The following is a 25,336-nucleotide window of genomic DNA, read 5'->3' on the forward strand; positions in this document are numbered from 1 at the left end:
TGTGTTTACATCCGTGCGAAAATTGAGGCAATAATAAAATATTTTTATTGGATAGATGTATTAAGCATGTAGTCTTACAACACAAGCTAAATTTCATACCTACAACTGAAAGAAGTATTTCAAGAAATCAAGAAAGGTCATGTTTTCCAATTAATAAAATCTGCCAGCGATTCAGAAGAAGAAGCAATCTTCCAGAGGCTTCAACCTTGCAGTGACCTGCTACGAAAATCGCAGTGACCTGCCAAGGAAACAAACTTTGGCGTCAAGAAAATTGCGGTGACCTGCTAAGGATTAATGAGTATCATCTCACCTGAAATGGGAAACGTGCACATCGTTTGACTAAACATTACACGAAGTGCAGCTAACAGCTCTTTACTTACAATAGTTCAATCTTTAGCAACTCGTACAATCAGGCCGCTTGGTGTCTGAATGGTTTTGAGCTGACCCGAACCTATTAGATCTCGTAGGTGAAATCTCATATCCAGAGGAGAAAATCTCAGGCGTTTAATCTCCAAAGCAGCCATCATCATCTCCTTGTATTTTCTTCGGCTTAGAAGAGACATAAGCTCCTTCCTTCCCTGAAAAAGTGTTGAATAAAGTAAAAACATGAGACCCATATTTTGTTTCATACTTATGTGTATTGTATTACTTCTTCAATATTCACAAAATAAATTGAGAGCCAATTGATATCGGTGAAGCGGATGCAGTACTAAGAATGAGGTTGTGATTACACTAAAATCAAATTTACAACAATGCAATATCAAACACCAATGTCTAACAATTAGAGCAACGACTTTTATTAGACATTCAGGATAGAATTATCAACACTAGGAGCTGCTTTCCTCATTCAACAAGTCAATGCTTTCCAAGAAATTTTTTTTGCAAAGCATGTCTTGGAGTATGAGCTGTAAAATCTCACTTGCAGTATTGTCTTAATCAATGAAGCTTTCCCGAAAAAAGAAAAAAATGGAGAATCAATTGTTTACAGATTGAAACATCTCATTGTTACCTGTGATAGACCTTTGAGCACTGAGCCAATGTTTGGAATTGAAAACCAATACATGTTCTGATCAATAAGTTGGCGAATCTAGAAGGAAACTGCAATGGTTAAAAAGCAACAAAACAAATCGGAAACCAAGAGCAAAATGTCATAAATACCTTGGTTTAATGATTTGAAATCAATTAAGTAAAATTCAAGTGTTAGATTAAAATAAATAGAGTTATACTTACAAGAAGCCCAGCACTAATTAATTGAGAGATATGTTCCTCTTTCACCCTTCCACCTAACGACAGAATAGACCACTGCAAAGCAACCAACATCCGTGTCAGCCATATCACCTTAGTTGATAACTTTTGTTTTAGTAGATAACTTATTATTGTTGAACAAATATGGAAAAGATTCTAAGCACGGATAGTCAATTTCTTTTGAATCACATAAGTTTGAAAGAAGGGTTGGAGTTCTGGTGTTGGTGAACTACTGAGGAGTTGGGACGAAAAGGGCAACCTGGGAGCCAATAATCAGCAGTCCTAGAGTGTTAGCACAACGAGTCAAAAACTAAAACTATTTATCAGTTCAAGATATAGTGTGTACTGACCCAAACTAATGCCGGATCAGCTACAATAGATAGAGACTGTGCATTGATTATCAAACAGGCCAAGATAAAATTGGTCCACTCGAAAGAGTGCAATTAATAGTGATTTACATGTAAAGTCGCATTCTCACGGTTATCATTCATCTGGAACTGAATTGAACTCAATAAAACATAGTCAAGGTCCTCATATTATCCAAGGAAAACTCACAAGTAACTAGCATAAACTGATTGGTCAAGAAGTTATACACACAGACCGAGGAATAGGTTACAGACCAGCTCTTGATGACCAATGCTGGGGTCAAGCTTGGACTGTACGACATGAGTCTTGAACCACTCAAAAACTTCAAGGTCATTTTTGCTGTTTTCTTCCATCCTTTTCACAACACGTTCAATCTGTGCATTGTCAAAGAACACCCTAAATTAATCATCTCTGAGGATGAGGACAGATAGTGGCATATTCATTTCAAGGATAAGGGTGATAGGGGAACTAGGATGCAGCTGATGCACATAGAGGAGCAAGGACTTCAACAAAAAATAAAAGCAAAAAGTGTCCTCATGTCAATGTCCGCCTGCTATGACGAAATATAATACATTATTTTCCAACAAATAAAACACTAATTATTAGGATAAACCAGATTTAAACGCCCAACAATGGGACCTTTCAGAACAAGCAACTAATGCAAGAACTAGAAAACTGAGAGGAGTCCAAATGTTTTAAGCTACTTCAGCTACTTTATACTCTCCCATCACTTTTCTAACATTTATAAACAAGATACTAAAGACAAGTGACGTGGCTAAGCATTTTAGCATCTCAATATTAAGTTCTGAGAGCTCCTATCAACCGTAACCCCGGGTTTGGAAAGCCAATGCAAAACTAACTCAGCTTCATGATTTTTTAGGAACTACATAACGCTAATCCATGCCACTAATATGCAACTCAAGAAACTAACTTTAGGAAGAACAGAGAATGAATACAAAAGACTAAGACAAGTATGATTAGTTGCATATGAAGGACTGATGAATAAAGGACAGCTGAACAAAATCATGACTCGGATGGCTTCCTTATATATATGGAACCAACCTGACTGATGTAGTCGTCTGTAAACATTATGGCATGATCATCCTGTCCAGTGTTTAACTTAAATATCCGCACCACTTTTTCCCTCTTAAGAGACTGCACAATATGAGAGATAAAACAATTAGTTCAACTGGGAAAGAGGGAGAATGAGTGACCATTGTAAAATCTAGCACTTCTACGATTCCAATGAAGCAGAAGAATAGAAAAAACCCCAAGTCCTATAAAGTATAAAGAGTGAAAGACAGGAGAGTGGTAGAGTTTGATCACAGACATCATTTTTTCACATCATTAACAGGAAAACTATGGTGAGCATGAAAGACAATAATGCAAATCAACAGATAAACATTTTTCGTGTATACATTGATATTCAGAGGTAGGGAGACGGAAGGGAGGATCATATCATAAATTATGATTTCTTAGTATTTATATAAATTCAATAAGAACTACTTCCAAACAGGGGCAAGGAGCAAAAGCAATTAATAATACACCACTGAAGGATTTGTGCATCGACTATAATGCATGTTAAAAGAAGTTCCTTCCAGTTTTAGTAAAGAAAAAACTAAAGAAACCGTTAATAATACACCTCACCTCTATTTCCCTATCCACTTCAGTCCTATTTTTTATGCTGCTGTACAACTGCGACTGCAAGACAAAAGGCGGAACTGAAACCTGAAGAAGACACACAGTTCTCCAAACATAAGTTATTGGCTGAATGCAGTGGAAGTAATATTTGGTAGGAGTCAGCACTGAACTTAATTCGACCAACAGCAGCATATTAGCATGTTTCAGTAGCAAGAGTACTGAACCAAATTAAGCTAGAAAAATGCACAGATACAGTATTCTAGTACTAATTGTATGTCTTGTTTAGTTGAGATCGCGACTGATAAATTTTAATTGGTACTCATACTAACATAATGAGTTTTACAACAAGTTGAATATAAAGTTATAAACCCAAAATAAGTAAATAGTCAACTAAAAATTCAGCATCACACACAATCTTCACAAAATTTCTTGAATCATCTACCATTACATGAAGTAAATAATGTGTTATGGTCAATCAAATTAGTTGAATAAAACATGTAACTAACAAAATAAAGTTGAAAACTTTACCTTCTGAATGTGAGGAAACTGAGCTCGCATCATCCGAAGCGCCATCAGTGTATCACTGAATGCGAAATTCTCCTCTTTACACCGCCCCAAAAACAATCACAACCAGACAACGTGAGAATTACAGGCCCCATTAACGAAAAATCAAGCCACAACAGCAAAGGGTGGAATAAAAAGGGGTTTTCCTCTACCTAACGAAAGAGAATGTGAATTTACAACATCGTTTTCGGATTGGGGCTCTGGTTCTTCATTCCGCGCACGCTTCCTGCTTGGTGATGGCTCCGATTCCGGGATTTTGTTGCTCATATTTCTCCACGGAATCTTCCTAACCAACTCGTTTCTTTTTGATTTTGTTTCTTCTCTTCGTACTGTATTTTTTCCTATTCAAAAGTGGACTTATATTTTTTTCTACCAAACAAGCCCTTATAAGTGGAGTATTTTATGGGAGAGGATCCCCTGCTGTGTGGCTAAACGCAAACACTCCCAAATGAAACGCAACATGGGTTTAGAGAGAGAAATGGGCGAATGAAATAATACTATAAAACACATGCTTCTATTTCTTTGTACTCCCTCCGTCCATGTTGCTCGCACTTTTCATTTTAGGCCGTAAATTTGAGATTGATTTTTTAATGTAATTAAATTAAAATTTTAAGTGTAATGAGACATCACTTAATAAATGAGATATTAACTTAAACTAACATATTAATTAAATGAATTAATTCTAACTTAAATTATAAATAGTGCAAGGAGTTTGTGACGAATTAAAAAGTAACAGTGCAAGTAACATGGGACGGAGGGAGTACATTCTTTTCCCCATTTCTTTATTTGATTAAATCATTAAATGTCCGGTCGCCCATGGTAACTTTTTCCATAGGCTATCGTATCTATTAAAAATATTATGGAAGACTTTTTAATTATGTTTACGATAAATTACTCCATGAGTATTTTTTAAGGATCCAACACAGAAACACAAGTTTGCAGTTTTTGTTCTTGATGTATCAACAATAAACACACAAACACAGAGGTTAATTTAGTTCAATTACTAATATTAATTAATTGATGTAACGACAGCTTAATTCATTACTTGTAGGATCTAGCTATTTACCAGATATACATAATAAATTATTTGTATATTTTCTAAAATATACATGATGAGATTTGAATATATAAACACGCAATAAAAAGTTTAGATATAATTCCCCCCTTTTCCCTTAAAATATAAACTAGTACATTTAAGTATATAGCATGATCAAAATTTATAAGTGTTTTAATTAATAAATTTAATTGAATTTTATAATATATTTTTATATGAATATTAATTAGTTTTTGAGTGTGTTATAGTGATATTTTTTAATAGGTAATAACAAATATATATCGTGATTATAAAACAAAATAAAATGTCTTTGATAATATTTTTAATAGATACCCTATGAAAAAAGTTACAATGGCCGACCGGATATTTAATCAAATAAAGAAATGGGGAAAAGAATGTACAAAAGAAATAGACGTATGTGTTTTATATTATTTCATTGGCCCATTTATCTCTTTAAACCCATGTTGCGTTTCATTTGGGAGTGTTTACGGTTTTTTAACATAGCAGGGGATCCTCTCCCGTATTTTACCGTATTTTATATACTAGTAATTAAAATTTACTGTATTTCAGAGCTAACAAAATACAAAATGCATTATTACCTGCACTTGAACAATATTTTGTAATTGTTGCATGCTATAATCAAACATTTTCTCAAAATTCAAACATAATTAAACTTCCGGCAATAAAAAGATTATATAAAGTTCAGACTACATTTGAAATTCTTCTCGAACTTCAGACAATAAAATATATTAGTAGTAGTACTTATAAAAAATCAAAATTAAGCTATAAATTAGTATTTTTTCCACAGCATACTACAAACTATAATTAAATTTTATTTTGACATTCTCAAAATCAACGAAATTTGTTCATTCGGTTATGCTTTCACTTAAACTTTTCTCTTGTGACAAGAAGAAGTCTTCTGCATTTGTTAAAACCAATGCAAAAATGAAACCAATGCAAAAAATGGCAAACTTTGAGCTGAGTGCAACAACCTTCAGAGTTGGGGCAAAGAAGTCCACATTAATTAATACTACAACTAATGGTGATTCTAATCTCTGACATGCTTCAATTCATGTAATATCTAAAAAATCTGCTTCCAATACATTAGTAAGCAATCATCTGCTATATAATAGTCATATTAACCACTCAATTACCAGTCAAGAAAAACCAACTCCCTCCAGCTACATCTTCCTTCATTTATGCCTAAGGCTCTCTCAACAGGTAATGCAACTAGCTAATCCCATGCAAATATCAAAATTGTATCAGGGAATACAGGTGCGTGATATAGTAATCAGACTCGAACACGATAGAACCAGATCGCAACGCAAACTGAGCAATCAGCTTCCTGGAATAAGAATTGGCCCTTTCACGTAGATTTTAACTTGGACGAAGTGGATGCAAGATGAGACAGTGTCTTGTGCCCAACAAACATCAAGAACATTCCCAATAAGCCGAGTGCCTTCAGTGTGGTAAATAGGTCCAACTGCAAGAGGATATAACAGCAATATTATGAGTTACTCTTTTTCACGTTCGCAATTGAATGGCAGAAAATGGAACCAGAACATGATTTATGAGCAGGTAACTACAAAGTAGAATATGGAATTTTCAAGATTCATAAATTTTTCTTCATGCATAAAGTTCCACATAAAAAGGTCAGTGATATTGCATGTTCAGTGATCAGAATATTGGACATAAAAACGTCAGCAGCAATATGCAAGTGCATGGAAAATGAGTAAGACAGAGCTGAGATTGATCCTGCACAAATCACAAGACCAGAAATACAACAAGATCTTGAGCTCCGTACAAAAGAAGACCCCATTGAATGCATTTTACAAATGCAAACCCATCAGCACAAGAAGAATCATTTCAAATGAAATTCATTTTTAATATAATACATCAGCTCAATGGTATGCAAACAGAAAATGCTAAACTACAATCAGAGGAATATTAAGAGACAGACCTTTAACCAAAACAATGCATACAGTGCCAGAACTGCTGCAATTCCCAGGTGGAAGAGAATGGCAAAAGTTGAAGGGGCAGTTGCTTTGGGGAAATTCTTGAGGTTGGCACGAAGCTGAACGAGCTGCATGACCACAAGAAAAAGTAGATAGTTTTAGCAGTGGCTATATGAAAAGAAGATGGGGACATTGGAAAAAATATTATATATTCACGTGTGCAAGGGAAAAAAGTTAAGCAACGAGTACCCCAGCCAAGAAACCGAAAAATGGTATGAGTACAAGGACCAGGAAAACAAGAGAAAGCTCCTTAGCGGGACGTTTTTCTGGAGCTCTGAATATGTGAGCAATCTCCGGCTTAGGCCCATATCTGGAGTATGGGTCAACAGGTTGTGGGGGAGGACGAGCGGCCTTTTCAGGTGCATCAGGGAGATCTAATTCTACAGAGCCCAGTAGTTGCAAGAAAGAATTCTCCTGAAATAGATCAAACCAAGGTATTTATGATAGTGTTTAAGCAGTCGATCCTATAAAAGTTAATTGGGAGCTAAACACAAAATATCAAATGAAATGCTTTTTCAGTTGGAGAAATTTACCATGTCAGAGTCTCCAACTGTAAGTTGGATATCGTATCTACCAGATAGGTAGAAAAACTTTTCAACTAGCCCCAGGAAATCCTACAAGATAAATGAGGGTAAGACACAATAACGCAAAATGATACAGGTACATCAATGACCTATTGCGTAAACTTACAGTAATCTCAAAATGGAAACACATAAAGTGGGAGCAGTTATAATTCTAAAACATAAAAATTGTGACCTATCGTATTGAGTAAATAGCAAAAAGTTAACTCAGTTTATTTGCGTTCAAGTGGTAATAAAGCACTTAACTAGTATTATCTCAAGCTTCTTCCCTGAATTTCCCACCAAGAAGATGTGATCAACTCCACTTTCATGACGCAACTTGAGGAATGCCTGAACAGAACACGGACTCAGACAAACTCCAATAAGAAATAAATAATACTGTCCGATTTATAAAGACCAGAATGGCAACCTGGTGGGGCTTAAAAGCATTTCCAGACGGAGTGGTCAGGTCAAAGGATAGCCTCAACTTCTGGAGATGATTAGCTGATAAAGCAACATCATTGCCGCCTGGTAGTTTTAGCCTGAATTACACGACAGAGTATAAGAGCAGCTTATATTTATGTCCTTCCATTATAGGCACCATAAGATTCCCAAGAAATACTACAGTTGATGTTTTAAAACCATGTGCAACTTTAAGGACCTTATAGTGTTACTAAATGGGGAGCAGAGCAAAGCAGTAAGAAGATGACCAGTGATACAATAAGATAAACAAACCCAAGTCAGCTACATCCTAATCACGCTAAAAATGCTGATGGGGAACAATGAAACAAAAGAAAAAAGTATCAAACAGAGGTCGTGAGTTCACAATTTAAGTAATCTTTGCATAACTTGAGACATAAAAATGGAGCCAACATATGAGAGTCCACAAAGTGCATGATTGGTGCAGAAAGAGTTCCGAGCATAAACGTAAAAAGGGTCAAAAGCATGGAAATAAATATATCCCAGCATAGTAATTATTAGTAAACAAATCAACGAACACAAGGCTATGAAAAGATCACAGTCATAACAAGAGAATTTAAGGGTTTACTTTTTCTGAGTCTCTATACTTCCATGGTCACCGTCAAGTATTACAATATCTGCATTGTCAATCTTGATAACTCCAGTTATATGAACAAGCACTCTAGTTCGTCCACCAGTCACATAGGTTTTCTTATGTTCTGGGTTGTCAAATATAATCTACAAATAACAAATGCAGCTTGAAAAAGTAAAACATGGAGAGAAGAGGAAGATTGTGTTCGCTAATTGAAAGAGTGAGAGATGATGCAATATAGGAGATGAACAGAAGAAATGTTATACCTCAAAAGAAAAAACATAGCTACCGACATCAATATTTTTTGGCATAGTTTCCAAGACATGTATTCCACTGACTGCATCGAATTTAAGCTTCTGTATCATGGAAAGTAAAAAAGCCCTTAGTTAAAGGTGTCTGAAACATGAAACTATGAAAGTGACTCTTTTGTAAGTTAATTATTAAGAAATTTCCAGCTTCATATAAATTCCACTGCTAAATAGAAGTACCTGGTCAGTGACAGAAGCATCTTTTGAACCAGAGACAAAAATCTGCATGAGCCTGACTGACAGAGTAGGAGCTGGAGAACCCAGTACAGTGCTGACCCGAACCTAAGAAAACATTGAGAATAAGTACATGCCCCCAAATCTGCAAATTTGAGAAAGAACTCTAGGAAAAGTTCCTGATTTCCAGTTCCACAATTGCATAGTAAAAGAAAACTGAAAGAAGGCAACTGACTGCTATGCAATAAAAAAGTTAAAATTAGAATAAAAAACTATAGGATTGTAGACCTTAAGTTGATCTTTCTTGGTGACTGAAATGACAGTAGCTGGCAGAGATAAAATCAGAGGAGTGGATCCCCTGGAGAAAAAATGAGAAGATATATTAGAGATACTAGGAGGTAAGTACAAAGTCAAACAAGAGAAAGTAGAAAATAAATATCTGAGTTATAAATTTTCAATTCAGGATGTGCTTTGTTGTATGAACGATGGAATAAAGAGGGTTAATTTCCAAACCACTTGCCTAATGTTTTCCAAGCAACTCAAAGCATCAATTTGGTGAAACAAATCTTGGGCACTTCCCGGAATTCCAACGCCAAGGAAGAATTTTGCCAAGCCCAAAATTTTATCTCCAGGAAGCTGCAAGTTGAAATCTAAGTTTATGTCTAAAAGAGGATACAATTTTAAAAGAAAACCAAGTTACACAAGGAATTCCAAGTGTGTGGAAAGTAGAGATAATCAAACACACATTCAAATTTTCAGATGTGGCTGCTGCAACAGCTGTGATTCCACGGACTACTGATGCAGAGGCTGAAAGAGGACTCTGATGTCCCAGTGCACCAACATGTTTCTCATCAAAGTAATAAGCCCCGTCATCTGAGAGAAGTACGTCAAACAGAAAAATTAGTAAAGAATAGCAAACTGTAATGTTTGACTTAAAACTATTTGCTAGTATCACTGGTTTCAGCATAGATAATAGAAGGTTTAACATAAAGAGAAAAGTCGCCTTAGTAGGGCCCTGTGGCAGCATCAGAATACAAGTTCAGTTTCCATCACCCCAGCAGCAAGCATCAGGGCATCTACATGATCAGCCTTTTTTAGGACAGTATAATTTCAAGAGAAGTTGGTGAGGGAAGGAAAAGACCTTTCCCATAAGATGGAAGACAGAGGCTTCAAGGCAAGCATATATAATCATGTAGTGGATAACATGTTAAGAGACCTTCTTCACAACGGTTAACACTTTCAGTTACATCCACTAATTTATCATGTTCAGCCTCTTTTAGGGTGGGTAAATGGGGCACTATTTCTATAGCACATTTTCCTATATATAAACCATAAGTGGTATGCGCATGTGACATAATCAGGTGAGAAACAGAATAAACTTTATTTAATCAGAGAAAGGTAAGAATTTGTTAGCCAATTAACAAGCATCTACTATAATTTGTTTACACTGTATCCTCAATCCTTGTCACATATTTGAGCAACATCTTGAAACAATAGAAGAATGCCCTAAATCCTAATTCATTAAAATAGACTAACATTATAGTGACCTTGTACCAATAACGATTGTGCTTGGTATAAGCTATTGAGCATGGATAAAAGAAAAACAAATACTATTAAAATGAGTAGGAAAAAGGAAAGGCCCCTACCGTATCTTTCAATACCGTCAAAGAGCTTCAGGACGTCATTTTTCAGAGTTGTAATCTGGCATTGAAAGGAGACTTAGATAAGATTATTGGGCATGGAAATTGAATAACTATTTTCGTAGAGCTAGTGTGGCCTAAATTCCACAAACATATTCTTAATACATTTTGTATATGTAATCGTCGAACTCTAATTTACTGTCAAGGTACTCAAACGCTATGACACGTTATTTTACAGCCTTTTATAGTAATGGTCTACCTTCATAGAATTGGTTAGTAAGAAACTCAAAATATCAACACTAACCAGGGAATTGTCAATCTGAGGAGTTGCTAAAGAAATAACGCCAGCCAGGGCTTCAAGTGCTATCCCTGTGGAATAAAAACTACGTAGATAAACAATTCTGATAGAGTACTAAGAGAGTAAGAGTAGTACATCATAGTAGCTAAGCAACAATGGCAACAGAAACATACTCCAGTACATAAACATCATCTATCGATTGAATCAAAAGGGTTGGCGTTTAGCTAGCATATGTACTTTATATCAAGAGGACGAGTTAAATACCAGCAGCATTGTTACTAGACTCTGGATTGTTGGAATTAAGACGCCACCTTCCATCACTCTGACCAAGAGCCTGATAGGAAAGGACATAAATTTAGGCTTTTAAGGAATTTCAAGTAAATGGGGAGCATGTCAAGTGCTATCTCTTAGGACGCTTGCAGATCAATATATCATGTCCCGATTCTACCTTTATTGAGCGAAAAATTCTATCAGCATCTCCGAGATGAACATCCACTTCAGGCATCTGTTCCTGATACCAAATGAATAGAACATGTGAAAAGAATTCAATGCAACAGAAAAGGAGAATAAGAAATGAAAAGCTAATTGCTTGTCCAGAAGCTAGTGGAAGTGTGGAACAGCGGAAATCTTACAAAAATTTACACATGGCAGCAAATGAGCGGTATAAGGAGTTTATATTAAATCATCTATAGTTTTATTATCAACATGGGTATACTTTTGTAGCCAAGTATGAATCGAATGAAAGAAATCTTAACAGAAAGATGAACTCTTTTACCTTCAAAAGCATTAATCCTCCAATGGAATAGTAAAAATCAATAAGCGAATTGGCACCATTTAGAGAGCCCTTAAGTTTAGACTCAGTTCCCTGTGGACCAAGAACATATGGGTGAGAACAATAATCTTCACATCAAACAATTGTAGCTGAAGGAAGAAAAATCTTTAATACCCGAAAAGCCTCACTATTGAGGTCACACTTCAGTATGCTGTTAACTCTTAATGCTTGGAAATAATCCTTTGAGGCTAAAGAAGTAGACTTTAAGGTGTGCGCCACAGAAGCACAAGATGAAGTTGTTATATCATGCTTCTTTTCAATCCCAAGAACCTTAAACGTCTTTAAAGCCTCATATGTCTCCTCCAAACTGGAAATAGTGCAACAGAGTGAGATGGCCAACAATGTTAAACCGCATATGTTAAGTGGTATAGTGTTAGCAAGCAAGGTAGAGTAATGATCAGCATCAGGAATGTACAGAGGAGACAAGCAATAGAATATTGCACAAAAGCAGTCATTTGGAGCGAAACAGTGAGTCAAAGTTTATGCAAATCCCAATTCAAACACAAATATTACTAATAACCAACTTTTTTTCCTATATTATTTTTAAAAAAAGATGGGAAAGAACACACAAGAAAGAAAGGAAGACTGAAAGATACTATGGAGGACAGTGGGCAATTGAAATGGATATGCAGCTTGCATATTAGAGTCAGAAGAGCCCCCCACCGCAAACAATAAACAAACTTGCAAATTGTGAATAGAGACCCAATCGAGAAGGAAACTGTGTCTTAAGAAAGGCGATCAAGGCAAATCACGAATTCTGCTAATTCTGCTAAAAACTCAAAATTGGAAGCTCAAACTTACTAGACAAGACTGATTGCTAAACTAATCTTCTATTATAATAACAGATCTTCCAATTCATCAATGAGCATGAAATCACAAGAGAAAATTCAACCAGACAAAAAAATCTCAGAACCTAGAATATGCGAGTCAAAGACATCGCTAAGGGCGTGGGTTTAGAGAGGGTTTAGGACCGACCTTCCATAAGATCCATCAGCAGGAGAAAAGAGCTCCAATGCCGCAGATCGATGAGATTCCGAAACCGGGCTGAAGACGGCCGATTCACAGCTCGCGGCGAGCACCAAAACCGCTAATAGCAGTAATCCTAAATATCGCGCCATTTCCTGATGAAAATATCGGCCGACGAGGCCACGATCAGTGAACCAGAACAATGGAGAATCGTAAAAATTGAGAGGCTGAGGATGAAATGCGGAGGAGATTGCTCACCGCGGTTGAGAGTCTTCGCTTCAGTGACTGTACGAAACAGAGCTTTGGTTTGGTGAGGTCTAGACTTTAGTCTACCAACGGTGACGCATGCTGAAATTCCATATCTACCCCCTCTTCTTAGCCCGGCCCGGCCGGCCCGAAAAAGCCTAGACCTTATTCAATTAATTACAGTTGAAAATTCCAGTGGCTTGGCTTTAAACCCACCTTCATCTTCAACGAAACACGAATCAATCCTGCATCTGAAACCGACGATCCAACCCAAATTCTGAGCGACCTCCGAAACGATGTTGTACGACGACGACCAGGAGACCTTCGAGCACACCCTCCTCGTTGTCCGCGAAGTCGCCGTCTACAAGATCCCTCCCCGCCCCACCAGCGGCGGCTACAAGTGCGGCGAGTGGCTCCAGTCCGACAAGATCTGGTCCGGCCGCCTCCGCGTCGTCTCCTGTCACGCCCGCTGCGAGATCCGCCTCGAGGACCCCAATTCCGGCGACCTCTTCGCCGCCTGCTTCGTCAATCCCGGCCAGCGCGACGCCGCCGTCGAGCCCGTCCTCGACTCCTCGCGCTACTTCGTGCTAAGGATCGAGGATGGGCGCGGGAAGCACGCCTTCATAGGGCTCGGGTTCAGTGAGAGGAATGAGGCGTTTGATTTCAATGTGGCGCTGTCGGATCACGAGAAGTACGTCAAGAGGGATGGAGACAAGGAGGCCGGGACCAGCGCCGGCGGCGATGAGGTTGGGGATGAGGGGCAAATTGATATCCATCCTGCTGTCAATCATAGGCTTAAGGTTGTTTCCTTAGCTTTCTGCTTCCAAATTTTTTATTTTGAAGTTGATTCTTTAGGTTTTGGGGTTTAATCTTAACAATGTGGTTTGGATTGATCTGGGAAATCCGCTGTGTAATTTCTCAAATTATTGATTGTTGCCATTTAAGGTCATTCCTCGTGATGATTATTGATTAATGCATATTGCTTTCGCACAAAGAATCGAACTTTTTGATAGTTTTTGGATTGGTTTCCCCTGATATTTAGGAACTTAATGAGTTCTTTAACTTGTTTCTGGAGTTACTTGACTTTTTGCTATGCTTCTTTTGGCTATTAACAAATCAAAGAATTTATTTTTGCTTCGATTTGTTTTTGGACGTTTGGACTTCAAATTGCAGTCCTATATTTGGTTTCTAGTGAAAAAACTACTAGTATTTGCTTATGTCTTCAATTGATGTACTATTTTTATAGTAAACACTGTCTTTTCTTCTTGTTCTGCAATTCTTAAGTAATTCGTCTTATTCACATCTTACTGGGATAGGAAGGAGAGACGATTCGTATAAATGTGAAAAATAAGCCTGCAAGCGGAGCAGGCATGCTTTCGACTGCAGTTGCAAAACCTAAAGCTCTAGGTCTTGCTCCCCCGCCTGCTGGAGCAGTCAAAATTAGGTCTCCTCTGCCTCCTCCACCAAATGATCCCGTTGCTGCTAGGTTGGGTGGCGGTCATGGTAGTGCTCTGAATGTATCCCAAGATAATTCAAGGCGCTCTAGTGATGCTCTTTCCGATCTTTCTCAACTTGAGGTATGCACTGTCTTTTGCAACTGGTCTAAGCTAGTATGAGCTTCATAGTTTTTTTTTTCTCTCTATATGTGATTTCATGGTTCAAGTAATCAATTCCCATCCTTCACTTGTTTGCTGGCTTGATTTCGTTTCCAAGACAACTTATAGCATTATTTCTACATTTTCTATTAGTATTTCTTTTATACTACTACACATTCTTGATAGGTTATATAGCAAGCTATACTGATATCATTTCCTTAGTAGACTAAGATAAATGCTTGAGAATCCTCTGAAAACTGAAGGTAGAATTCGTAATCAGTAAAAGAAAGCTCAGCATTGGGAATCTATAGCTAGTTGATTTTGTGCTTATCGTAATTCAGCAGCATGATTTAGGATTTAGATGGTAACAGATGAGTTTCTGTTAGAGAGGTCTACGACTTAGAGTGGCAAATGATACATTTCTGTTCTTTTAAATATCCTCTCAGCGAGTGATTCCTTGCCCGTAGATTCTCTTTGGTTGTTTTGAAAGTATCACATAGGCTCGCCACTATGTTGATCGAACCTTGGATTGGTCGAGCTCTCACCGTTGTGAAATGAAACAATTCTGCTGTGCATGGAAGCATGAAGTTTATCGTTCTCCATTTTCCTTGATTTATTGTCAAGATTGTGAGGTGCACTGCATTTGATTTCACATGTGAATTGTTTGAATTTGCAGAAGAGCCTTCCGTCGAGTGGCGGATCAGGGACTCCTCAAACCTCTGCAGCCGGCTGGGCAGCATTTTGAAGATCTTAAAGGTTGGAGCTTTTTGTAACAAAATGAGAAAATATGGAAAAATGTGGGGAGAGAGATCCTAAATATTTGTTGAGTTATTATACGACCATCTTCAAATATAAATGTGTATTTTTCATGTACCCTTTGGTTATTCTAATTTTAACATTGGATCTTTACACTCTACATTGTCTGTCAACTGTAAGATCAAAATTGTGGGGTTTTTTCTGAAAAGTATTGCAAGAAAACATCAAAACTTAATCCTCAAACATTCAAAAATTGAAATTTGGATGGTTATGTCAGTTGTTCAATGGTTAGATGATGAAATTAAATTCGGCCTTTCAAGTTGCTGCGTCTTGGTCACGACATTTTTTATTAGCGACCGTGATACTAGCTCCAACATTGGGGCTTTGAATATTGGCTTAGAGATTTATGCTATATATATAAGGCTTACACATGAACCTCCTTACTGAAAAAATCTTGTTGAGTATCTACAGATACCTATTATTATACCTTAATACTCATTTTTATTTAATATCTTAATTTGGTGTATTAAATCCTTGACAGTAACTGCAAGTTAAACATATAAATTTTAAATTAAAGAAAAAATAAAAAAATACAACAAAAAAAATAAAAGTGATGAATAAAATGGGTCAAAAATAGAACACCTAATCTTTTTATAGGCCCAGCTGTTTTTCGATTGACTACCTAATTTGAATTTGTAATCTGGCATTATGAGTGGCCCAAATTAATGAACTTATTTTCTACAAATTATTGGAAACCCACTTATTTATGTCATTGCATTTACTAATTCTACATTTGTTGTTGTGTTTGAATTTGGCTAGAAAGACAGCAATGCAAAGTATATGAGGAAAAGTCTTGGCCTCAAATTGAAGATTGGAAAGAGGTATTCGGAAAGGACCATACTGATGTAGCACGGAGAGTAGACATAGGGGATGCAGTTGGACGAATCTACGGTAATAAAGATGCCTCGATCGACGAAGCTGATACATCCCACCCAATGACATTTGAAGAGCTATTCCCAGACGAGGTCTTCCCAGATGAAGAGCCAATATGTTACAAAGGGCGGTGTGGTTGGGGCTGGAGCAGGGGCTGTGGCAGGGGCTGCGTCCGGTTCTGGGTCTGGTGCTAGGGTGAAGATGTCGAAGAAAGTTCTCAAGAAAAGGAAAATAGAGGATAAGATGGACGGAGTCCTTACTCTCATGGGACAAATACACACAAACGAGCGATTGAAAGAGATTTCTGCTAGGATTGGGTACGAGTTCGATCTGAGTACCAAAAGGTCCGAGGTGTTTGATCAATTAAAAGGTATTCCGGGACTAACTCTGAAACAACAGTTCTACATTTCGAAGAAGCTAGTGAAGGAGCCCGAGATTATGGACCTCTTTCAGGGATTGTCCGAAGGTGCTCGTGTCGCCTTTGTGATAGACCTTTTGGAAATTGATGGAATGCTTTAAGCCAAAGTTGCATTAGACTTATGTTTCTTTGGGAGAGATTTTAGTCTCACTAAACTGATTTGTTTGTTTTTGGTATGTTATTCCTCATTCTATATCAAGTGAGGGAAGTAAGATGTTGTGGTAGGACTTAATGAGTTGTGAATGCATTTACATCTGGTGATAGTAAATGTGTAGCCACAACTGCAATCTTTTGTAGGTATTTATCATATTTGCCGAACCATATGAGGTTTATATAATATGGGTTTGTGTACTAATTGTTGATATGCTCCCTAAGATGTTTGTTTGTTGTTTGTTTGTGTAGTGCCATTTACTACATTATATGACTTTAGATCACAATAATTTTTGTAGGCATTAATAAAAGGTTTGACATTCCACCATATTAATGTCTCTCATGATCATACATTTCACAAACTATGAAATAATTTTGTACATGCGCTAACTACTTAGCTATTTCACGTTGCATTAGAAAGATCAAATCTTGAACAGGTTGGATAATTGTGCAAGAGTTTATCTATTCAATATTAAAGTCAGATCTTACACATTACACATACTAATATTTGTAATTAACCCTACATCCCAAATAAACGAGAAGATGCATCCAAACATCATACATACGAGAATAATGCATACAACATCGTCATTCCACAATGTACCTAAAGCCTCGACAACACAAAAAACATCGACATGCCCGAACCCATAACACAACGACTGTCGGCATGCCTATACACCGTCCATCTACGGGGATGTTTTACGGGAAATCGGCACGGACTCCATGATGCACACAATGACCCTTTAGGGGACGAGAAAATACCCTCCTTCATGGGTTTAAAGCGGGTAGGAGACTTGTTAGAAGACATTTCGTCGAAGCATGGAACACCAACATCAAATAGCTTGCGACGAACACGCGCGGATGGGGCCGGCATCGGTGAGGTTACTTCATCAGAATCGGCGGGCGAATCATATGGCTTTCCCCTTATGGGTGCATCGAGTACCAGTGAATCACTGAGCAAGATGACCTCGGTGGTGTCCGATAAGGTAATGACCTCATTCGGGAACTCTAGTTTGACGTCAGATAAGCCAAATAAGATGGCAAGAAGAGTGAACTCTGGCTCGTCACGATAGTAATATGTGCCGACGGAGGCATCCCTCTAACAAATAAAATTGCAAACTTACTTCAGTGCGGACATAAATTACCACTTTAACAAAAAATTTGTGAGACATTGAACTTTATACGCGTACATACCTGGAAAATAGCCTTCCAAGTTGTGTCATCGGCAACCACCACCTTATCTTCCATATTCCATGGTACTCCGTTGGTGGCGACAACTTTCTTAAACATGATGTATCGCGCCTTCAACACTTTGACTCGCACTGATATTTCTTCGGAAGAAAGATCAGCTCCAAATGGATGGTTTATAACTCCACAAACATTGCAAAGCCCTTTTTCTGGTACATGTGCATCCTCCCATTCCCGCCCGTTCCTCAAATTGATCAATGTCGAAAGAAGAAGGGTATCCATCTCTCGACTCCATTTGCCTCGGTAGAAGAAGGTTGATTGCTGGGGAACTTAGAGGTTCATTTTGCAGAGAAGTGTGTGGACGTAGACAATATTTTTTGCTAGGGTTCAACCACCTTATATACAAGAGCCACACCAGTACCTCAATGGATTTTGGTTGAGCAATTACACCTGGTAGATATATGTCTAGTCTATAGTTTGAGAGCAGTCGACCTCAACTCGTACTGTGAAATAGCATTATGGTGGATAAGAGGTAATTTTTTGACAACTGTATAATGCAGTCGCAACAATAGTGCTTAGTCATAATACATTTCACGAGTACTCAGCATTTGTACGGTATATAAATACCTGTGTATATATAAACAATCGCAGTATATTCTAATAAATCATTTAATGGTTTTGTTTAGGCTTACCAATATTAATGACTGACACGTGTAGTTTCATTAGCTATGCTTGTTTGCATGTACTCCATACTCATCCAACATTACGAAAAAAATGTGGAAAATAATAAGAAGTGGGCCACTACACATTTTTATTAGATGTATGATTAGGAGTAATATTTTTCAGTCATCACCTTCATTATCGTTCAATTGCTACGACAAATTACGAATGAACAAAAAGAGAGTTTGTTCATTTTGCTTTATATAAATAAAATGCTCGACAGTGCATCAACGTTTTATAAACTTTTCCTAAAAAATAAGTAGTGACGTTGTATTTTTGGCTTATTTACAGAAGAGTTAAACACTAAACCCTAATATAACGGTTAGTGAGGATATTAAACCATGTCGCTAATTGTAAATTTTATGCTTAGTGGATGATTAAAATGTTGGGAAATCAGCTTATATTCAAGGGAGAAAACTGGAAAAAAACCGCATCTAATTGGAAAATATCTTTTTCATTGATTGGTTTAGTAAATGCCAAATATCATTCTCCTCATCTCAATCCTAATTTCAGCTTTTAATTCGCAACTGATCCGGAAGAGACTCATCAGAAGGGTTGCGTATGGGGTTGAATATCGATGGATGCATTTATAAGTCAAAGATCATCCCCTCTCAGATCTGGATGTCGATGCAGTGTCTAGGAAACATCACATCCTTTCTTAGACACAGTTAAAGCTTTTTGTATTCACTTTTAAATACCCAATTCAAGTTGATTGCAATACTCGCACACTTCCAACTAATCCAAAGAGGAAATTCTAGCATGGCCGACAATGGTGGTTTGGACTACTTTAGGCTTCCTTCATTCTTCAAAAAATTCTCTGAGGACCATAGCATGGACGAGTTGGTAAGTTTTTTCATATTTCGTTTCATGTGAATACCCTTTCAACCATAACCGATTCTCAGAATTCACTTCTCGTCGTTCCCACTTTTGCAGCGCATTCCTCCCAAATTTGTTGAGACTCATGGAGCAAATCTCCCTTTCGACTCCAGACTGGTGACGACCAGTGCAGGCAATAGAGAGTACGCCTCCTTCGGATCGCAAGTAGGTGTCACTTCCACAATGGATGGGCGGAGTTTCGTCTCTATAACCGCATTGTCCACAGCGACGTTCTCACCTTCACTTTGGTAGACGTGGGTGTGTTCCATGTGAAGAGGTACAAGCCGAACAGTGGTTTCCCCCCTCTGAGTGATTTACAAGGTAAGTATATCATCAAACGCAATGATGTTGTGTGCACTTGTCATTTATTTTTTGGAGACTAACTAACGCTTCGTATCTATCTTGAACAATATCAAGTGGTGGAGGATGAAGACTCAGATCCAAGCTACTCTCTGGATGTTGATACCTCGGACGACTACGAGCCATCCGACACAGAGATTGATACATCGGATGACGATGGCTATGTTTCCGACGCTGGCGCACTAGATGAAGACGGTTGCCCGACTTTCGTCGTGACACTGACGCCAGCTAACATCAAACGCACGCTTGAGATCTCGTTTCCTTTTTGGCAATGGTACATCAAACTAACACTTCGTATCTATCTTGAACAATATCAAGCGGTGGAGGATGAAGACTCAGATCAAAGCTACTCTCTGAATGTTGATACCTCGGACGACTACGAGCCATCCGACGCTGAGATTGATACATCGGATTACGATGGCTATGTTTCCGACGCAGGCGCACTAGATGAAGACGGTTGCCCGACTTTCATCGTGACACTGACGCCGGCTAACATCAAACGCACGCTTGAGATCCCGTTTCCTTTTTTGGCAATGGTACATTCGAATGACAGCCCTTCAGGATCCAGTGTTCTTCAATGTGGACGGAGACTCTTGGTTAGTGACGATGGGTCATAGCGACACCAAAATTTGGGTGAAACGTGGCAGGCGTCGGTTCAAATGTGGCAACAATTTGGTCGTCGGTACTCACTGCCATTTCAAGCTCATAGACGCTAATGACGTCCAGTTTTATGTTTGGTTCAATCATCCGCAAGCATAGCTGTTGGTAGCCGACATCGTGTAGTACCGATCTAGTTCTAATTTTCTTTGTTGTTATGTAGCTTGTTGTTTGTGTGTTTGGGTGTATGGCGCTCACCAAATTTTCTAGGTGTTTGGTTAACTAGCATGGAGCCTCGTTGAGATGTTTGCGACGAGGGCAGTAGTTTATGTAGTAGGTTGTATTGTATTGTGTTCCATGATTGGTTGCGGTGTGATGCCATATAATAGACCCATGTTTTACTATGTATTTGCCTTGTTTCATTGTTTTATGCGACATGATTTAGTTATTTGTGTTGATTCGGTTTTGATAATATATAACTTGTTATAATCAATGGCTAGATAGTAAATTAAACTTCTCAATCCCGGTGTTTCCACTTCATTATTATTGCAGCAGTTTCTGTATATATTGGAAATCTGAAGAATTCAATTGATGTTCATGATTCAATTGATGTTTCCCCTATCTTTGTTATAGTTGATAAAGTGTGGAAAAGGGATCTTGTTTTCTTGTAATCCTATTTCTTGAAAAAAGATTTTGAGTTGTCTGTATATATAGGCATGTAGATTATCAAGTTGAATTTTAGTGATGGTTCATACTAAATTTTCTATTATGTATATGTATCCTATATTAATTATTCCATCATTTTCCCTAAGGTATGATTTCGATAGCTATTTAGATGAAATCATATTCATGTCATTGTTTACATCCAATTAAAAAGGTAGTAAACATTTTGGTGTATTTCTTCTGTGCACTCCTCAATCTGCGATACTATTTTTAAAAATTTTATTTGAACAACACAAACCATATAATTCAAATTTTGAGATGAGGTTCAAATAGATCACTCAACATAAAAAATCAAAGAATAACTAAGTTGCTACATGCTCCATAATGCATAATTTGAAACATAAAAAGGAAAAAACCAATATGTCTTAACATAGACCAAATAGAACTCATACAATTACCTCATGATCGTCCCCGTTTATCGATTGTTTCTCTCGGCCCACATAGCTCTTGCAAGATCATCTATTTTATTGTTCCATGATGCTGAAGGTTCGAAAATACTGATATGATCATCGTCCTCATGTTCGTTCTCACTGTCATCGTCATCGTCTACTTGATTATCCAATTCCGCCTCAACCGGATCAACCACCATTTGAGCTCGTATGAAATTGTGTAACATGAAACAGGCGATTATAAGGTCGGTTTGCACATCAATCGGGTATAAACTTGCAGATCTAAGAATACCCCACCGCATCTTCAAAATGGCAAACGATCGTTCAATGACATTTCGCGCCTTAGTGTATCTTAAGTTGAACAACTCTTTCGGTGACTGAGGGGCTTGCCTACCAGGGCATCATTCCTTCAGATGATAACGAACTCCTTTATATGGAGTCACAAAGCCTTTAGCATTTGCATATGCATTATCATAAAGGTAGTAGCAACCTGACTAAAGGATATACCAATTGAACATTTACATGGTTTCTGATTCATTAGACTAGTAACTACTATGTTACTGAACAACACACTAACCTTTAGGCACTTTGAGACCGAGCGGGCTACTTATTGCATCGCGTAAAATCCTTGAATCTCCCCAGAACCTTCCCAACCAGGAAGGACGTAAATGAATCGAAGTTGTGGGTCACAAACAGCTAATGTGTTTATGGTGATGTGACCTTTCCGATTCCGATATCGTGGGGCGTCCGTAATAGGCACTCGTACATTGATATACGTTCTATCTAAGGCTCCTAGACAGCTCTGCATTGGTATTTAACATTATCAGAACCACTCTTGCATATACCTCAAACAGAAACGTTATGCAAATGAATATACCTTAAATCAATTCCAACGCCGGTTCGAACACAGATCGTCTATAGGTTTGGGCTTCACCAAAACAGACTGTGAAGCGTGAGCACACCACGGAGCACAGTGTGTATGTATCTTGATACAGTTTGGGAGGATGGCATGAAATCATACCCAACAATACGAGCTTTCTTATGGTATGATAAAACACATAAGAACATGGCAACTTGTTCTTCTACTATCACAAATTTTTTGTTAATTAATCCTACAGGATCACGGAGTAGACGACATAGACGCCCGAATGTGTTTCTGTCCATCCTTAAATTATCCACAGATGACCTATCCGTGACACGCACATGCCTATCCAACTACTTCACACGAGCAGGAATTGAATCGAGCATCTGTGTTGGGCCAAGTCTGTCCCATCGTTTGCGCTTGTGGGTTTGGGGCCCAATAAGCGTGATTATGAGGGATATAAGCAACAAGTTTATCTGATGATTGCGTATTATTTCCTCTAGCAAAATCAACAAGGTTGTTATATCATCACGCCTACGGTCACCCTGATGAACCAATACACATACAGTTGCCCGTCGTTGAAGCATAGATGCATCATAACGTGTTTTTACTAACACATTTTACCAGAAGAAAATTGATAACATGCTGTGCAAACCCAACTCTATACTCTTCGAAACTCAACAAAAAACAACAACCACAGCTAGTAAACAACAATGTAATCAATGATCTGGAACCATTGTAACACTAATTGGTTCAGTTCAATTTAGGAACGGGGTCCTAACAGCAGCATTCATTTGGTGCTCAACACGTATAATGCGATTCAAACTCAATCTCAGGACAAACACAGGATGTTTATTTTCAGATCCCGTTATGAATACCCAATTTAAATCCACATCGCATCTCCGCTTGTAATCACACTAATCGATTTCAATTCTCCAAAATGGCTACACATCCAGAACAATAACAAAGATATGAACGATGGTGAATGGTGAAATATGTGTACCTGATCCAGAGGGCCGTCCTCTTCCCTAGCCATGAAGAACTGTGTGAGAATCGAGCTTTCCTGACAACAACGACACAGATTGTTCGACCTGAATTAGATTATAGAAATTCAATTATTGTTGTGCAGCGGGAATAATGACAGTGGGTGGCAGTGATATGTCCGATTGGGTTACCTACGGTCGTCGGCGACGAAGGGAACCGTACAATCGTCTGGGCGGCTGGGTAATTGACAAATTGTAGTTCAAAATCGATGAATTGAGGAGGAAGGCGATGGGTGTTATGGTCACTGAGGTCAGAACTTCACAATCTGAGACGATGACATAGTGGGCTATCAGGGACTCTTGCCTGGTTAGGCATATATCCAATTGGCAGGTAGCTATCTTAAATGCTACCGGGTCGTCCATTATATCCCGGGTCGTCGAGGTTGTGTATCATACCAAATAAAAACAATATAGGACCTAGATAAAAGGCATTATCTTTGCCTATCATACCAATCAAACGAACCCTAAGAAAACATAACTTGGTGATGAAGTACAAATGTAGTTTTTAAAACGTCTCTCTTTCTATCAAACGCTGAGAAAATATAATTCTCTAAATGAGCTTCTCAATCAGTCCCCCTCAATTTCTCATATTTAGCTCGGGTTGGATTAATTTATCAATCGCACATATGAATGGACAATCCGAACAGTAGATTTGGAGCTCGATAACATATGAAGACCAACTAATGAAATAATTAGTTATATGAGCTTCACTGTCCTAGAATTGTTCTTAATTAGCCCAATTCATCATGGCCAAATTGACATCTCCAAAGATGCTTGTTTATAGTACAAAACATAAAGTTAGATTATTTTTATCAAAGATAATGGGTAGCTTTAATTTAAAAATAATGAATAGAAATCAAGAAAACGAAAATAATGGATAAGTAAAAAGAGAAGGGTTGTGATCAATTGAGATTTTTAGCCTAATTGAGAATTGAGATACATTATCAGCCACTCATTTTTATTAAATGAGTGGTCCAGAATTTGCCACATGAAAAATATTTTTAGTTTAATTAATTATGAAATGGCAGAATGGTAATTTCATGTTTTAATAGCTGCTTTATTGCCATGTGAAGAGTTGACAATCCGGCACATCCTCCTCTCACTACTCTCCATCGTCTCATCGCAGCAGCTGCCGCACGACTACACATCCTCCTCCACCGCCGCCGCCATGGCTGCGCCTCCGAATTGAGCTAGCGCGTGCCATAGGGAATTTGCCGCCGCTTCGTTCGCCCGCGCCGTCTTCTGCCACAGCTGGTTCTCAAGGTAGATGCCTTTCGCCTTCTCCTCGAGCATCAGATTCAATCTCGCCATTTTCTCGATTTGATCGTCTTTCTCTCACAGCGTCTTCGCCACCGATTCTCCCATCCTCGCCGCCGCCATCTTCGCCTGCTGCTTCAATTCCGATCGGATTTTCATCGTCTACAAAAAATCATCATCAATTGAAACAATTGCTACTTGATTTTAATAAAATCGAAGAATTTTGATTGGAATAATTACATGTTGATGAATTGAGGAGTTGATCTCCCGCTGGAATTGAGGCAAGATGTAGAATTCATCTCTATGTCGCTTTCTGGTAGCCGGAATATTGGTGGTGAGGCTATTGATCGAAGTTATAGGATTTGTGGTGGATGTGAACTGATTTGAGAGATTGATTTTCCAAAATTTACTTTTGTTATAGGATTTGAACTTTTTGCAAGCTTAATTATTGATTTGTTTATGGAATTGAAAGTTTTAGGGTTTGGATTATCAATTGTGTTGGATGTGAG

The 25,336-nt window shown here is 38.0% G+C and overlaps 5 protein-coding genes across 24 annotated transcripts; 2 read left to right on the forward strand and 3 right to left on the reverse strand.

Moving 5' to 3' along the window:
- Window positions 1–22: 22 nt before the first annotated feature.
- On the reverse strand, window positions 23–4,207 carry LOC121792642 (serine/threonine-protein kinase 19 homolog). Of its 4 annotated transcripts, none has more exons than XR_006048915.1 (9): window positions 3,969–4,204; window positions 3,781–3,854; window positions 3,259–3,339; window positions 2,674–2,766; window positions 1,866–1,985; window positions 1,231–1,302; window positions 1,010–1,087; window positions 311–578; window positions 23–238 (listed from the first exon to the last, which is right to left on the reverse strand). XR_006048915.1 is itself a non-coding variant. In XM_042190663.1 (9 exons), the coding sequence occupies exons 1-8, from the start codon at window positions 4,081–4,083 to the stop codon at window positions 387–389; spliced, it is 825 nt and encodes a 274-aa protein (XP_042046597.1). In that variant the 5' UTR covers window positions 4,084–4,206; the 3' UTR covers window positions 23–254; window positions 381–386. The 4 variants fall into 4 exon arrangements, 3 of the variants coding, with proteins under 3 accessions (XP_042046597.1, XP_042046596.1, XP_042046598.1); XM_042190663.1 differs by having other exon boundaries at window positions 23–254; window positions 381–578; window positions 3,969–4,206; XM_042190662.1 differs by having other exon boundaries at window positions 381–578; window positions 3,969–4,205.
- A 1,663-nt stretch (window positions 4,208–5,870) lies between these two features.
- LOC121792644 (dolichyl-diphosphooligosaccharide--protein glycosyltransferase subunit 2-like) lies at window positions 5,871–13,066 on the reverse strand. The gene is made up of 20 exons (XM_042190665.1): window positions 12,973–13,066; window positions 12,724–12,869; window positions 11,863–12,055; window positions 11,692–11,781; window positions 11,365–11,427; window positions 11,181–11,250; window positions 10,923–10,987; window positions 10,625–10,679; window positions 9,724–9,851; window positions 9,499–9,614; window positions 9,267–9,336; window positions 8,985–9,086; window positions 8,763–8,852; window positions 8,494–8,642; window positions 7,876–7,987; window positions 7,713–7,796; window positions 7,419–7,499; window positions 7,075–7,299; window positions 6,831–6,953; window positions 5,871–6,353 (listed from the first exon to the last, which is right to left on the reverse strand). The coding sequence occupies exons 2-20, from the start codon at window positions 12,864–12,866 to the stop codon at window positions 6,237–6,239; spliced, it is 2,076 nt and encodes a 691-aa protein (XP_042046599.1). The 5' UTR covers window positions 12,867–12,869; window positions 12,973–13,066; the 3' UTR covers window positions 5,871–6,236.
- Window positions 13,067–13,135: 69 nt separating this feature from the next.
- LOC121792645 (uncharacterized protein At1g03900-like) lies at window positions 13,136–15,471 on the forward strand. Its single transcript, XM_042190666.1, has 3 exons — window positions 13,136–13,760; window positions 14,277–14,537; window positions 15,232–15,471. Exons 1-3 carry the CDS (start codon window positions 13,257–13,259, stop codon window positions 15,298–15,300), a joined length of 834 nt encoding a protein of 277 aa, XP_042046600.1. The 5' UTR covers window positions 13,136–13,256; the 3' UTR covers window positions 15,301–15,471.
- A 1,787-nt stretch (window positions 15,472–17,258) lies between these two features.
- On the reverse strand, window positions 17,259–24,080 carry LOC121792646. 17 transcript variants are annotated; one of them, XM_042190670.1, is made up of 4 exons: window positions 23,707–24,080; window positions 23,531–23,618; window positions 18,007–18,503; window positions 17,259–17,911 (listed from the first exon to the last, which is right to left on the reverse strand). In XM_042190670.1, the coding sequence occupies exons 3-4, from the start codon at window positions 18,280–18,282 to the stop codon at window positions 17,417–17,419; spliced, it is 771 nt and encodes a 256-aa protein (XP_042046604.1). In that variant the 5' UTR covers window positions 18,283–18,503; window positions 23,531–23,618; window positions 23,707–24,080; the 3' UTR covers window positions 17,259–17,416. The 17 variants fall into 17 exon arrangements, 4 of the variants coding, with proteins under 4 accessions (XP_042046604.1, XP_042046603.1, XP_042046602.1 ...); XM_042190669.1 differs by having other exon boundaries at window positions 23,531–23,590; window positions 23,707–24,079; XM_042190668.1 differs by having other exon boundaries at window positions 23,703–24,070.
- LOC121792445 lies at window positions 19,480–21,251 on the forward strand. The gene is made up of 3 exons (XM_042190395.1): window positions 19,480–19,563; window positions 19,737–19,917; window positions 20,014–21,251. The coding sequence occupies exons 1-3, from the start codon at window positions 19,480–19,482 to the stop codon at window positions 20,571–20,573; spliced, it is 825 nt and encodes a 274-aa protein (XP_042046329.1). The 3' UTR covers window positions 20,574–21,251.
- Window positions 24,081–25,336: the final 1,256 nt, after the last annotated feature.

The sequence above is a fragment of the Salvia splendens genome, chromosome 2 (genome assembly GCF_004379255.2).
Source record: "Salvia splendens isolate huo1 chromosome 2, SspV2, whole genome shotgun sequence".
NCBI lineage: Eukaryota > Viridiplantae > Streptophyta > Magnoliopsida > Lamiales > Lamiaceae > Salvia > Salvia splendens.

What these genes read in the sequence shown, in the direction of transcription:
- LOC121792642 (XM_042190663.1), bottom strand. Translation starts at nt 4,083, where the DNA reads ATGAGCAACAAAATCCCGGAATCGGAGCCATCACCAAGCAGGAAGCGT. An exon ending in CAGACGACTACATCAGTCAG is followed by an intron (nt 1,986 to 2,673) that starts GTTGGTTCCATA and finishes GACAATGCACAG; the next exon opens with ATTGAACGTGTTGTGAAAAG. An exon ending in GCATTGGTCATCAAGAGCTG is followed by an intron (nt 1,303 to 1,865) that starts GTCTGTAACCTA and finishes GTTGCTTTGCAG; the next exon opens with TGGTCTATTCTGTCGTTAGG.
- LOC121792645 (XM_042190666.1), top strand. Translation starts at nt 13,257, where the DNA reads ATGTTGTACGACGACGACCAGGAGACCTTCGAGCACACCCTCCTCGTT. An exon ending in CTGTCAATCATAGGCTTAAG is followed by an intron (nt 13,761 to 14,276) that starts GTTGTTTCCTTA and finishes TTACTGGGATAG; the next exon opens with GAAGGAGAGACGATTCGTAT. An exon ending in CCGATCTTTCTCAACTTGAG is followed by an intron (nt 14,538 to 15,231) that starts GTATGCACTGTC and finishes TTGAATTTGCAG; the next exon opens with AAGAGCCTTCCGTCGAGTGG.
- LOC121792646 (XM_042190670.1), bottom strand. Translation starts at nt 18,282, where the DNA reads ATGGATACCCTTCTTCTTTCGACATTGATCAATTTGAGGAACGGGCGG. An exon ending in CTTGGAAGGCTATTTTCCAG is followed by an intron (nt 17,912 to 18,006) that starts GTATGTACGCGT and finishes TTTATTTGTTAG; the next exon opens with AGGGATGCCTCCGTCGGCAC.
- LOC121792644 (XM_042190665.1), bottom strand. Translation starts at nt 12,866, where the DNA reads ATGGCGCGATATTTAGGATTACTGCTATTAGCGGTTTTGGTGCTCGCC. An exon ending in CTCAGATTGACAATTCCCTG is followed by an intron (nt 10,680 to 10,922) that starts GTTAGTGTTGAT and finishes TTTCAATGCCAG; the next exon opens with ATTACAACTCTGAAAAATGA. An exon ending in AGAAGCTTGAGATAATACTA is followed by an intron (nt 7,500 to 7,712) that starts GTTAAGTGCTTT and finishes TTTATCTTGTAG; the next exon opens with GATTTCCTGGGGCTAGTTGA.
- LOC121792445 (XM_042190395.1), top strand. Translation starts at nt 19,480, where the DNA reads ATGGCCGACAATGGTGGTTTGGACTACTTTAGGCTTCCTTCATTCTTC. An exon ending in ACCATAGCATGGACGAGTTG is followed by an intron (nt 19,564 to 19,736) that starts GTAAGTTTTTTC and finishes TGCAGGCAATAG; the next exon opens with AGAGTACGCCTCCTTCGGAT. An exon ending in CCCTCTGAGTGATTTACAAG is followed by an intron (nt 19,918 to 20,013) that starts GTAAGTATATCA and finishes AACAATATCAAG; the next exon opens with TGGTGGAGGATGAAGACTCA.